The sequence below is a fragment of the Stegodyphus dumicola genome, chromosome 10 (genome assembly GCF_044657685.1).
Source record: "Stegodyphus dumicola isolate Sdum_Otavi_A_Nest chromosome 10, ASM4465768v1".
Classification (NCBI taxonomy): domain Eukaryota; kingdom Metazoa; phylum Arthropoda; class Arachnida; order Araneae; family Eresidae; genus Stegodyphus; species Stegodyphus dumicola.
The window spans coordinates 164,780,182-164,794,898 of NC_140777.1; the positions used below are offsets into that span (position 1 = coordinate 164,780,182).

A 14,717-nucleotide genomic window follows, 5' to 3' on the forward strand; every position below is an offset into this window, starting at 1 on the left:
ACGCTGGTCGGCGGGGGGGGAGGAACGCCGCGGCGCGCAATGAATTGGAAGTTGATCTGTCAGCACTATCCTTATCTTCAGGGCAGATGTTTTTATTTTATTTGGCTTATAATTCCTTACTAAATGTAGTATTTCATCTCGATGTACTCCGTCTTTGATATGATTTAAATCAAATTCCTCATCATTATAATTCGCTTCCGATAGTGAATTATTGAAAACGAAAAAATTTCGATTGACAAATTACTCGGTACTCTCGACACAGCAAGTATAGGACTTGAATAGCGGAACTTTGTAACTGAAGAAGAAATTATGTCTGTTTATAGAATTAAAGAGAAAGTATTATCACATAAAACGAAGCAACTTATCAGGTTCAATGTTCCTTCTTACCTTCTTCGGGAACATACAAGGACCTGACTCGGAACAGAGAGCTTACTAAAGCTATGTTCACTAATTGTGGTAAGTAGACAGGATACAGACGAAGGGTATACAAAACCCTTTATTTTTCTCTATATACAATAACTTCCGTACTTCGGAATACACCGACCCGCTACTCGGGGTCTAACGTAAAAGTATAAAAATAAAACTAAACTCTAATTTAACTTTAGAATAATAAACGTGGAAGATTGGCCTTATATTAACAGGAAGGCGTATGTAGTACAGATAACTGAGAACACTACAATACGTTTAAAAGTTATCAAGAGGATTAAAACCTCTGGCCTGGAAGGCAACAAGCAACTGCGTAACTTCTAAGGTAAGCGGCCTGCTTCGAACTCACTGCTTCCTCTCTCTCGCTTGGCAAAAGGCCACAACTTAAATACTTGGCGTTCGCCAGACAAACTTTGCATAAAAACCTTAACGCTTATAATTCTGGCCGGAAGTAGAAAATAAGAAGTGATAGTAAAGATTTAAAATAAAATAAACGTTAGTAAAACTTAAGATCCTGACATACTTCCCGCCAGAGTTAATTAGTGTGAAACTGAGGTCTAAAACGACCTTGTTGAAAACTTTTAGCTCTAGAATCTAACGCGAGGCCAATCTTTTACAAACATACTTCGCTAGAAACTAGAAATTTAAAAGAAAGAAATTTGTTTTGTTTTTTTTTTACAAATTTGACTTATTTGTAAAGCTTATTTATTAAACAAAAGGTAAAGAGCAAAAATAGATGCTATATATTTGATATAATTAAAAAAATCAGCGATTTTTTCTCCCTGGAGCAAATTACAAAAAAAAAAAAAAAAAAAAAATTACAAAAAACCAATATTACATGGTTGGTATGATTGTTAGTACATTGTATGTCTCCCAGACGATGCAATACAGTCCGTACAACGCCTAGGCATGCTGAGTATCAAATTATCGATCTGATCTTGGGGGATATTACACCACTCAAAAAGCAATGCTCTCCGAAGTTCCGGTAGACATGTAGGAGGAGGTTGACGGGCTGCAACTCGTCGGCCAAGCATGTCCCACACGTGCTCTACTGGATTCAAGTCCAGTGAGAATGCTGGCCAGTCCATACGGGTAATATCCTCCGATTGAAGGCATTCGCTTACTATGTTTGCACGGTGAGGACGGGCGTTGTCATCCATAAACACAAATTGTGCGCCCATGCACCCCGAAACAAACGTACATGTTGTTCCAGAATGACGTCCCGATAGATTTGGCTTGTCATGGTTCCAATTGGAACATGCAGGTCAGTTCTGGAACCCAGAATAATTCCTCCCCAAACGAGAACTCCTGCACCACCGTAACGGTGTCGTTCAATGATGTTTTCTTGGTGGTGACGGGTACCTGGAGCTCTCCATATGAAAGTCGGGCGAGAATCAGACTGCAAGCTAAACCTAGACTCGTCGGAGAACATCACACAAGCCCACTGTAGCGGTGTCCACAATGCATGCTCTCTACTCCAGGATAACTGCAAGCGACAGTGAGTTGCAGTAAGTGGAACGCATCTGACGGGTCTACGAGCATATAGACCAATCGGCCCTAAGCGTCTGTACACGATCTGTCTTGAAATTGTCGTACCAGTGGCTGAAGAGAGCTGACGAGACAGGTCTAAGGCTGTACTCCGCTTGTTTCTTTTAGCAGTAACTGCCAAATACCGGTCTTCATTCGGCGTTGTAACTCTGGGGCGATCTGTGCTGTAACGTCTACTCACATTACCATCATCTTGGAATCGTTGTCAAAGCCTGGAGATGACACTCTGGGCGATTCCAAGTTCTTCTGATACTTCCAGTTGGGTACGCCCACATTCCAGACAGCCGATAATTTTACCACGTAAAAAATCATCCAAATGCGTTCTTTGTGTCATAACTATTCGGTTATTGCACTGAAATGCTTATAAAGTGCCTGCGAACAATTTTACTTCTTTGCCTGTATTCCTTATATATCACTCTCTTACACTCTCGTCATTGTGACGTACCATCGGTGTCATCTGGTTACTTCCTGAAATTTGCATATGATTCTTGAAGATGTGTGTAGTGATTTTACAGGTGATATATTTATTTTAGAGTTTGATATCCGCGTGACTCCGAATTATCCTTAATTTATGGACATGAGTGTATTACGCTTCAGTTAAAACTGCGTTTAGTGCGATGTAAGAAGTTTTCTATTAGTAAAGGTTTTGTACACAGTGCTAGTTGTTATGTCGTGAGCAAAATATTCGTACTTTTCACACCTGACTGCAACTAGATCCGACATAGCAGTGTACAATTGTATACTCAACATCTACAAATTTAAATACCATTCCAGATTTCTTGAGAATGTATTTAATAGAATTCTAATCAGATTTATATTTAAAAATTATATTATTACAGTTTTTCTACAACAATTGTTGCCAGATTTATTATCGATGTATGTGAGAGGCACAAAACTTGTATTAACGAATTCTATCTTGAGTAGGCTTATTAAGATGGCACAAAAATATATAAAAGCCGCATAGTTTGAATGAAATGTTCTGGCTCCAACGAGGTTCGAGCCCAGGTCAACGATCCTTAGAATGCTTAGAATGCTTAAGTCAGTTAATAGATGCATTTAGGAAAACAGTAAAGTCATAACCAAATTTTGACTGAACGTTGCATTTCTGGAAGAGTTGGAAACATGTTTTGTGTTGAACTCGATACCGAGGATCCAGAATGTAATAATTGCGGTGTTCGTGTTAAAAAGACGAATATTAAGTTAGTGTAAATATATACTGAAAAGGTGATAAAGGTCCCGTTGGTTTAGAAAGTTGATAGTAGATCCCTTTGATTTAAGGAGACCAAGTTGAAAGTATTGAAAATGAATTGAACCAAATGAAAACTGAACACCTAACTATCGCTGAGGTGCTTATCTGTGACTGTCCCTTTTAAACATTTTCAGACTAGTAGTTGAAGAAAATGAAAATTTCATGATATTTTGTATGGAACTTGCAATTTTTTATCAACACAATGTTATTTTTAAGAAATTATGTAAAGTTAGATATGAAGTTATGTAAAAATTTAAGTGAAGAAAATATAGAAGTATTTGAGTTGTTTATACTTTTCAATATGATGTCGGAATCCCATAGCAATGAGTTTTTATTTAGAAATTGTAATTGCCTACATCAATAAAAATATTAACAATGTTCACAGAATCCTCAGTTCTCTGAAACCATTTATTGGCAGAAACTGCAACTTTTCTTAAACGGAAATACTGCATATTTATAAAGCAATCATTCGACAAATATATTCATACACTTAATTTGCATGGATCACAGTAAGCAATATGAACCAAAATAAATTACTGTTTCTTCAAAATAAAATTGTCGGCCTTATTACAAATGCTTCTTATTTCATGCGCAAGTACCTCCAAAAGGACGTCTCTGTATCAAATAACATCAAGAACTAACTTCATCAGCAAAATATTCTACAATGAAGCAGTTGACTGTGAAATAGAATAAAGCAGTTGATTGTGACTATAAAACACATCTACGAAATTTACGAGGACGGTACGCCATGCATTTGTAAACAGCAAGAAGTAAATTTCCTTACAGAAGTAAGTAATACTAATCTTAAATGAACTACATTTCACAATGACTTCTGTTTGTTCCATCATTTTTAGCCCAGAGCAACATTACAGTTAGCTAAGCGGTTAGGGCGATGCATTGCAGTGAAGAAAAATGGTGAATTGGGATCTCACTCTTAAACTTTTCATTTCGTTTCCCCCCCCCCACACACATACACCTTTGCGCATTTTGCATCATCACTAGTTTTTTTAATGAATTAACTATATCTAATCAAAAATTACTTTGTTCTTATTTTACATAGAATTTTTTTTCAAACGGAAAAGTGCCTACTCTAAATACTAAACAGTAATCCATCATGTATTGATTTATCATCACATCTTGGAACGTCAAAAAAGGAACGTCAGCTGAGAAGGGCTATTTCGTTTCGCATTTCGCTTTGGTTCACTAGACAAGTCTGAATCGCTTTCCAAATTGTTGCCACCAAATATTAGAGCCCTGCATTATATTTAAAGAAATTAAATAATGAAGAATCTGCCTAAATGTATGTATGCTTCTCGCACTGTGAAAAAACAACGGTACCTCGAGACATCATATTTTGAATAACGTAGTCTTTTACTCGAATATGAGCTTATGGAAGTCCAAATTTGGAATTTGTTTTATTACCTATTTCATATTTTGTAAAACTTTAACGAATTTTTTATTAACAAACTCAACGATTTCAAAGCGTTCCATTAACATCGTGTGCATCTTCTCCAAGCACGGATATTGTATGCACAAGGTTTCTTTTTTCGTGGCACTGCTGTTGAATTGAATTTTGTGGTTTAAGTGCGAAGAACATGATATTTAATAAATAATGCTAACACATAAAACGTTAAAAAAACTCCCCTTTCGGCATAATATAAAATCTGATTTTTCCCCTCTTTTTTATTTATTTATTTTTTCTTTGTCGCATATTTTATTCTGTATATAACTGTACAAAACCCATTTATAGTTTGAACCTTACCCCAAGTACAACGGTGATAAATTCACACTAGTAAAAATATCCGTATAATAAAATTCTTTACATAATTTTTTTTATTTATAATAGACACCAACTCTTAACAGCTGCTGAAAATTCTGTTTTAAGCCTGCGAAGATATTTTATGTCAATAAGGAACAGTACTGTAACTGAATCAGTATTTTTTCAAAATTAGCATTGTCTTATACTCTGTTTGTTTACAATAACCTCAGTAATATGTTCATAATTTTGTTAAATTTGTGCTTAAAAATTAATATCTGACTGATGAAAAAAAAAAGTCGTATTACAATGCAAAAACCTGTATAACTACAACAAGTTTCACGGTATATAAAAAGAAAGTGATGATTAAAATAACAACGATAAAGTTAAAAAACATTATGCATATAATAATTAAAATTTATTACCTTCACGAAGATCTTCGTCCATGTAACATTTTAGGAGATACTTCACTTCTTGCCTCTAAAAACATTACCATTTATTGAGAATATATGATATTTAATATTTTAATAGCTATTTCAAAATGCAATTTGATAATGCATGAATTTCTAACAGACATTTAGTCAGTCAGTAAAAATTATTCTAAATCAGTGAGTAAAAAAAAAACCTTCTTTCGTATATTATTTTTTATCTACGAAACTGGCTTTTGAAGTAAATATTTTTTCTGCACAAAATATAATTCTTTTATCGAGTACTTACCCGATATTTAAAATTTCCATTTGATCCCGAAACATTCTTTCTACTAAGAACTTAAGACAATTCTCGGAAAAACTCGAAATTTTTTTGTGTATTTTTCATTTTATGTTTTTATTCTAAAATTTTGAAAAACAACTCAGTTTCACTTTAAAACAGCATTTATTAGAACAAAGTCCATCTTTATCGAAGTTCATTGATGGTAATCTCAATAAATCAAAATGGCAACATGAAATAACATTAAATCAATGGGCTCTAATCGCACTGTTCTCCAAATTTTAATCCCCCCCTCTTTTTTCATTGTCCGTTTTAAAATATAAATGTATATATTTTAGTGGGAAAGAAAAGTGATTTAATTCGAGGGCTTTTGAAAAATAACGGAACAATCCTGTTGTTGTGGGCTATCTTACTCGTCTGACCTACTCAGGACAAGACCACGTTTTTTATCGTAGCATGGAACTCGAGACTGCATCTACCGTTGGGCATGAGCACCGTGTGCGTTATAGTAAGACTTTGCCCAGCTCCTCTCCAGTTTCGCTAGAAAGCACCCCGGGAATGACTCCGAGGGTCTCTCACTTTTTACCCCTACCACCAAACCTCTCTCAAAAACTTTAGGCTCTCCGTGAATTTTGAATGCCCACACGGAGCGCAGACTCTATATATTTACAAACATGCATGCCTACACCGGGTCCGATTTCCCAACGAGCGATACAACAGCAATGAGTTCTAACCGCTATACCGATCGGTGTGCCTGGAATAGGAGAGACTAAATACATCGGAAAAAATGCTTTCTATTATAAAAATGGAAGTTACGGTTAAGGCAGTTAGGCGATGCAAAAACACATGGATGATGTCTACTGTCATCCTCAATCTTCTAATAATCCCTTCCGAGCGACTAGTGGCTGTACGTGAGCCACTGACGTGACGATCAAGCAGCGAATGTTGTGCTGAAGGCACGCTCGGTTGAAAAAAGATCGTTCAAGACATGCCCATCAGTGGCCGAAAGAGTAACACTGGTGAATACTGGTAATTCAGCGGCGTTGAAATCCCAGGGAATGGGTTGCCTTCATTGGAGTTTCGTGGTTTCCTCCATTTGTAGTGTGAATGCAAATCACCTTCCTTTAATACCTCCTCAAGGAGGTCTCTCTCTCCTTACATGGATTGCCTCGTGTGCTACATCATTAAATTTAAAAATCCAATCCATTCCAACCACTGAAGACATATGGGGTAATAAAATCTAGAGGTCGTTCTAAGGCGGGGCTGAGCAAAAGGCGGCCCGCCGGCCGAATGAGACCCTTTTTAATTGCTTAATACGGTCAGTCAGTTGTCATATGATAAATTAAGCTAAGGAGATGTTTTAGGACGATTTAGTTCAACGAACGAAAAAAGCTGTAGTGTTTAGGATAAAAATTATTACATTTTTAATTTTCATTGATAGAAAAAATTTTAGTGCTTAGTGTAAAACTTTTTTCTGAGAATTTAAAATTAATTTTGAAGAATGAATAATTTGGAAAAAGTTAAAAAATACCTGTAGTGAAAAGATTACTTGATCAAAGATTAAAGTGATTAAATGAATCACGATAATTTTATTTAATTTCTTCGAATTTAGATATATATAGATTTATTTTTCAAAATTTATTATAACTTTTTTGAAAATATTTTTGTATCAAGCACTACAAACTTTTTAGACCAATGAAAATAAAAAATATATATACACATAAATAATTCTGACACTGAGCACTACAACTTTTTTCGTGAGTAAAGCATCACTTCAGCTTAATTTTTTTTGGTGGACAGCATGTGACATTCGTAGTTGTATTTCGCAGTTATAATTCAGGTAATTCCTTTGTAAATTATCATCATATTTAATGTTTTATTAGAAGACCTAATTATTTCGACATTATTAATCAGTTTAAAATTTGTCATTAATCAAATTTCATTACCTAGTAAATGCTAGGCGTAACACTAGTCATATCTTACTGGATAACTCGAATTATTTTTTTTATTTCAAAACAACTGATGCTCTAATGTTACAGATTTAAGAACTAACTCTTCTTTATACTTATTTTTTATTCTATTTTTTTAGCCCAAAGAGCGTTAGGGCTATTAGTCTTCAAACGGCATTTTGCTGTAAATTACTAAAAGCGTTGTATCACTTTTCAAAGTGTTACCACCAAATATTATTGACCTATATTATATTTAAAGAAACTAAATAATGAAGAATCTGCGTGAATGTACGTATGTTTCTCGCATTGGGAAAAACAACGGTACCTATAGCCATCAAATTCTGAATAACGTAGTCCTCCAGCCGAATCTGAGCATCTGGAAGACTGAATTTGGAATTTGTTTTATTGTTTATTTCATATTCTGAAAACGTTTAATGAATATTTGATTAACAAATTCAACGATTGCAAAACGAGCAAGAGCAACACTGTATGGGAAAAAAAAAAAAAAAAAAAAAAAGCATTTTTATGTCCAGCGCGCGAGACTGTCTATCGGATTCTAAAGATAATTCTAAAGATATGGCGTTTTTAAAGTATTTTTAACCCAAAGGGACATTAGCCCAAATGCTCTCGAATCGTGTATGTGTGCGTAAATAGAAGAAAAAAAAAAGAAAAAAAAAAAAAAAAAAAACGCCCCGTTGGTCGTAATACAAAATCTAAAAGCTTAAGATTTAATATTTTTTTAGAAAACTAGAAATGACAGTATCAAAGCACTACAATACTGCAATGCTTATGACGTCGCAGTATCGAAATTTACTACGCAAAAATATAGCTAATGTAGCTAATGTAATCGCCCATGAGACATTCATACTTGTAAATCAATTAAACGATTTCAATGTTACTTAGGTCTTCTTTGGGGGGGGGGCTATTAAGTTTTCGTATACTATTTTTTCATGTGTTGGCTTCCTTGTGTTTATATGTTTTGTTTTTTTGGACTCGGTTTACTCAAAAAGTTTTTGTTAGATGTCTCAAGTTTTCTCAAGCTAATTTACGGCTTTGATGGTATAATTTTGCAATTTTTTGCACTCATTAATGTTAGCCTTGGTATCAAATTTTCATATGTTATTATTTTTTCCTATGTTCGATTGCTTGTGTTTACATGTTTTGGGTTTTCGACTCGGTCTGCTTAAAATGAAAAATATTTTAGATTTTAAAACTTTTTTAAGCTTGTTTGTGGTTTTGATGCTGAAAGTTTTCAATTTATTGCATCACTGCTTACTCCGGCCTATAGAGGTTGGAATAATAAAGACAGAGATTATTTGACTAATTTTCTAAGAATATTTTGAGTATTAAATTCTAATTTTTGTGTCTTTGTTAAGTCAGAAACAGGCTGATGTATTTACTTCGGAACTACTCTTATACACGCCCTTGATTGGCGACATATTTCTGGCCAAACACTTTTGGGGACAAACTCCGCTCCATATTACTATCTAACTGTTTTGTTTACATTTCGAACTTTAAGCCTAAAATGTCTGCAAAAACCACGTTTTTAACACACAATTCACGCCAAAAATTCGAAACAAAAACAAAAAAAAAATTAGATAGCAAAAACGTAAAATTTTTAACCATATATATTTGACAAGAATCTATGTACACAGCAATCTGTTTTAACTTTAAAAAAAAATCAGAGAATTGCACAATCTATGCAATGTAGGAATCTAGGAATTACGCACACCTCGCTAAAATAAACTAACATAACAACAATAAATTTCAAACAATACCATGTACACACCGTTCTGTTTTAACTTGAAAAAACATCAACGAATTACACAATCTAGGCATCGCGCACAGCCTACGCATTGAGCACAAATGAATAAAATAAATTAAACTAACTAAAATAAATTACAAACAATCAAACAATTAAAAAAGCAACAATAACGACAAAAATTCATAGAAAAAAAATATTCAACATAACATTCTACAAAATAAGGACAACAATAAAATAAAATTCATTTACCATTCTGAATGCTTCTTCAATCAGCAGAAATATCAATTTCAAACATTAGCTAAACAACAATTCCAAACAAGAAACACAAACACTTTCATAAAATATTCTACAAACAAATTTTCAATTTATCCCACTCAACAATTCTTACAATTTATCCAAATTTGTTGAAAGAATCTTCTCCCGTTTCAGAACAGTAATGGAAAAACACAAAAACCGCCAAATAAAACTTAAAATCACATTTCCGATTATAAGTAGGTAACGTAGTTTTAATATCCCACCACGTACTCTCTATCGTATTTATATGACAGCCAGACTTACTATCCACAAAACTGACACTATGATTCACAAATAAATGTTCAGAAACCTTTTCCTAAATCGTTGTACGATTACCAGCCCTCCGAAAAAATAGTTGTACCAGGCTTGATCCACTCTTTAGTACATTGCATCAGAGTTTCCTTACTTCTATCACGTTCACAGCCACAAAAAACAATCTCGCAGACTCTCTTTCCACACCTCGAAACACCTACTGCCCCTCAACACAATGATATTTCCATTTGCCGAACTTAGACTCAGCAATTTCCACCACTTTATCCTCCCCCCCTATCTTCTGCATGGAGGTAGGAAATTCCTTTCTTACCTCCATGATCTTCTGAGACACAGAGCATACAAAGTCCAGCATACATTCGAGAATAAAATTTCTCCACTCAAACACAACGTCTGTGAACAAAAGTGACTACATCACGTCTTTCTGCGATTCAAAATTTCGAAAGTAACGATAAAAACATCCTCCAAAGCTAACTTACTACACAGAAACCAGGATCCAAATATTAAACTTTGCTGACAGCCACATACTTTACCACATACTTTACCACATACTTTACCCTAAACCATTTGCCTGCAAGCCGCCCAGTCGGTATAGTGGTCAGGAAAGCTGACTGCGATACCGAAGGGCCTGGGTTCGAATCCTGGAGAAGGCATGGTTGCCGTCCCTTCATAGGAAAGGCGATGGTGGCCTACCTATTGGGTGCCTCCATAATAAAAAGACCACCACATCTGACCTTGTATAGATTAATGAACTGGGTTACATTTGTAATTGCTCACTATCTTCCATTGGGAAGGGGGAAAAACCCATTTGCCTGCAAACCCACACAAGTCCACCGGAAACGCCATTCTTCGTACGAGTTCTCATATCAGCTCCACATTTTGGACACGTCAATCTCCGCTTCAGAAGTTTTGACTCCCACAGAAATTCCAAAAGTACACTTCAATCCGCGCATAAACACATCCGTGAACAAAAGATTCATTAACAACTCTAACATCGTACCTTTTGATACTGAATTTACCTTACACACAATCCAAAATACGTGACTGAAATTTTGCCACCACGTCTTTCATTGCAGCATAAGCCATTTCAAAACGCCCACAAAACTAACAAACCTGCAAATAAAACCATTTCAGCAAAATAAAGTTTCATTGAATTGGCAGGTAAAACAATGTTACTTTGAATTTCATAGCCAAATTTTTCAACGTATACATAGGATTATGCAGGAATGATTTCTTTATTGGAAAATACAAAGTACAATCATCGTTTTAAATAATATCTAAGATACACTGGTTATTTTGATAGCAATTTGTGTGGATTCAATATTTATCTTCTAACATTTATATATTTAATAATTGATTAGAAATTAATTTATGGCTTTCGCAATAGTTTAAAATATAATAGCTCAGAAATAAGCTAGCTATTTTGTAATAGCTCAGAAACTGCTATGCCATGAAAGAACTGGAAGCACTCCAAAATATATGCATAGGTATATAATCAATTACTTAATATAACTAAAATTAATGATAATTTACCGACTTAATTTTTAAATGCAAAGCTAAAACCTCAGATACGCAGGACATCAATAAGATTTGCAGCCCTACTTCCGGCATACATTCGTCAAAAGACAGTAAATTTATAGGGATAAATCTGAGAAACTGTAGATTGCCATCCACACAATTAAAATTAAAGTGGGAAGATCACAGTGTGTCAGTACTGTAAGACGTTGCCTCCTGAAAGCTGGGTTAATAGCTTGTAGACATAGAAAAATAAAAGCTGACGCTTATTTATAAGGTATTTTCTCCCTTCTTTCAGCCTGCTTTCGTGGTGTAACGGTAGCACACTCGGCGCGTATTCAAGAGATTCAAGTCCCGGCAAAGGCATCGCTCGTTTTTAATGTCTCTTGCTTCAAAGTAACCTAATGACTCAGCAATGGCCCCCGAACTAAAAAAAGGTCATGGATGATGATTCTTCACCGCCAGCATTGGACGATTGGGTCACTAGCGGCTCACCAGCGCCCAAACGATAAAGTAGCTGAACACTGGTAGTTCGGCAGACGGGTTGGCTACATGGGCGTTTTCATGTTTTCCCCATGTGTAAGCCAGTTCTCCTCTATCCTCCATGTATCCGAGCCAGTTCTTCTTTAGAAGTCTTGCACAAAGGCATCCCTTTCCTTAGGCAGACAGCCCTCGAGTGCTTTGTCATAATCAAATAAACCAAACCAAACAGACGCTTTTTAAAAGTTCATTTTCATTTGTGCGTTAGAGATGGAGCAAATAAGAGTGAGAACCTCTTCATTTGGTGTTACTGTGGGTAAGAAAAGTATTTGCACACCTACATTTTTGTTTGCAATTCATAAAAAGAAGCATTAAGAAATAAAAATATTGGTATTGCCAAATCAGAATAAGTTTAATCACCCAAAACAAACATAAAAATTACAATAAAATAAATAACAATGCTTTTTTGTAACAAAATTAAAATATCTCGTATCAAAAAAATATCAATGTCTTGCTGAAAATAGTACGAATTACTGATACCCAATTTTATTGCACTTTGTGGAAAATTATCTCGCAACACATCAATATAGGTTCGAGCTATCATATTCCCATCAATGAAACACAAATTACCAACTCCTTTGCTAGCCATGCACCCCCAAATCATAACAGAACCTCCTCCATGTTTAACTGTAGGTAACGCATTTTTAATATGAAAGCAGTACAAGGTTTTCTCCAAACTAATTTCCTGCCTTTTAAAGATATTGAACTTAACTCTCGTCGGAGAATATGACATTTTTCCAGAAATCAATTGGCTTATTGATATATTCCTTAGTGAATTCAAGTCTCTTCAGTCTATTTCGTTCAGTTATGAGAGGTTTTTTCCTTGGTGATCTCCCATAAATGTGTGCATCGTGCAGGACATTTCGAACACTTTGAGCACAGATTTGAACTCTAGATGTTGAAGCGACATCATTGGCTAAAGTAATTGCACTAACAAATGGATTTTTTTATGCTTCTCTTATGATTTTTCGCTTCATTCGCAGTGAAAGTTTCTTTGGGCGTCCAGAGCGCAAGTTATTTGATGTAGATCCTCTTTCTTTATAACATACCGAACAGTAGAGAAGCAAATATTTACTTTTTTACCTATTTCTCGATAACTTAGGCCATTTTCACGTACAGAAAAATTTTTTTTTTCTCGCAACGAAATCGGCAATTCAGATTTCTTAGGTGCCATTACAATTTGAATCGACAATCAACTGATAACGTTTCGACAACACCTCCTTTTATAGTCGTCTTACGTATGTTATTTACTGCGGGATGACTGTCAAATAATAGCATAAAAATGCAAATTTGCTAAAGTTGAGTTGAGCGTGCAAATACTTTTTTGACATAAGCTATTTTAATATTGTTGCAAAAAATGTCTTTTATTAATATTATTGTATTTTTTGTAATTAATTTAAATGAATAAGCTTATTCTATTTTTAAATGCCAATTTTTGTATTTCTTAATGCATTTTCTTATAAATTGTGAACAAAAATGTATGTGTGCAAATACTTTTTGTACCCACTATATATATTTCTCAGATTAAAATTTCATTGATTTGTAAAGGCAGGATAAAGATTAAAATTTGCATTATAATAAATATGATTAAGAGTTGCATAATAAATATTAAACATGTACGGTAAAAGAGATTAAATGCACAGAAAGAAGCAATATTTCAATTGACTCTTAAATTGCTATTAGTTAACTATGATTTAAACTATGAAGCTGCTACCAGACTTTTAAAACTTAGCCCATAGTTTATTATTTATCTTATATTTTTTAGAAATATTTAAAATAAACATTAGTTTCAAATATTTTCAACTTTTGCTTATTTTATTTGGTCTTATTATTGCTTTAATTTTGTATATTTATTAAAATTCCAATAAATCTGATGACTAATCTTCATTTAATGATTATCGGCAATTTAGCAACGAGTTCTTGAGCAATTTACGAAATATTATGTGTTTGGAAAGGAGTTCAGGAAGAAAATGATGTATTACGTGTTTATATGAAAGATTTAAGTGCACGGCGCCAGGAAGGCACAACTTCAAGATGGCCGCTACACAAAACTAAAATAAGACGTCGAAGAATTGCACACACTCGGTATCCATGTGCACATCGATCTATTTCCGCTTAAAAAAAAATAAATAAAAATCAGAGAATTGCACACACTAGGCATTGCGCACTGCCTTAACTTTGTGCACGTACACATCGATCTAATTTTATTTAAAAAAACCAGGAAGCTAAAACAAAGTTAAAACTATCATGCTAGCCAGAAATGGGGTTTCATCGCCAAAACTGAGCAAAATTTGTCGTTAATTGAAAGGGCACCCAATTCTACACTAGAGCCAAATTTAAAAGTAAATAACTGAGCTTAAGTGCATTCGCAACTGGCAAAACTAAGCTTATTTCAGACACTCGTGTATTTCATAGAATCCTGTCAAATGGTTAAATTTATTTGTTCCTGAAGAAGAAATATTGGCGACAATTTTTCTTCTACTTTGCTTGTTAAAATTCACTTTACTTAGCAAAGTAACACAGAGTATTCTCACATGTATTCAAATTAAGTTACATCTTTCATGTATGTGGTGGACCCTCTTTCCTTATTATTAACTGATGTTCTTTGGAATATTAAAATGCGATAGCGGGCATCAAAGCTATTTAATGCGTCGTCCTTTAATTAGCGAAATAAGAAGGAACTATATCCATTAATTG

The 14,717-nt window shown here is 34.4% G+C and overlaps 2 protein-coding genes across 4 annotated transcripts in view; one reads left to right on the forward strand and one right to left on the reverse strand.

Moving 5' to 3' along the window:
* LOC118188087 (uncharacterized) overlaps positions 1–14,717 on the reverse strand; it is a 70,087-nt gene that overhangs the window by 54,644 nt on the left and 726 nt on the right. For all 3 annotated transcript variants that reach the window (XM_035358440.2, XM_035358439.2, XM_035358438.2), the window contains exon 2: positions 5,405–5,459. In XM_035358440.2, the coding sequence (XP_035214331.1) occupies positions 5,405–5,459 (55 nt within the window). The remainder of the gene's footprint in view (positions 1–5,404; positions 5,460–14,717) is intronic.
* Positions 1–14,717, forward strand: part of LOC118188089 (uncharacterized) — a 282,828-nt gene that overhangs the window by 3,049 nt on the left and 265,062 nt on the right. The gene's annotated exons all lie outside the window — the stretch shown is intronic.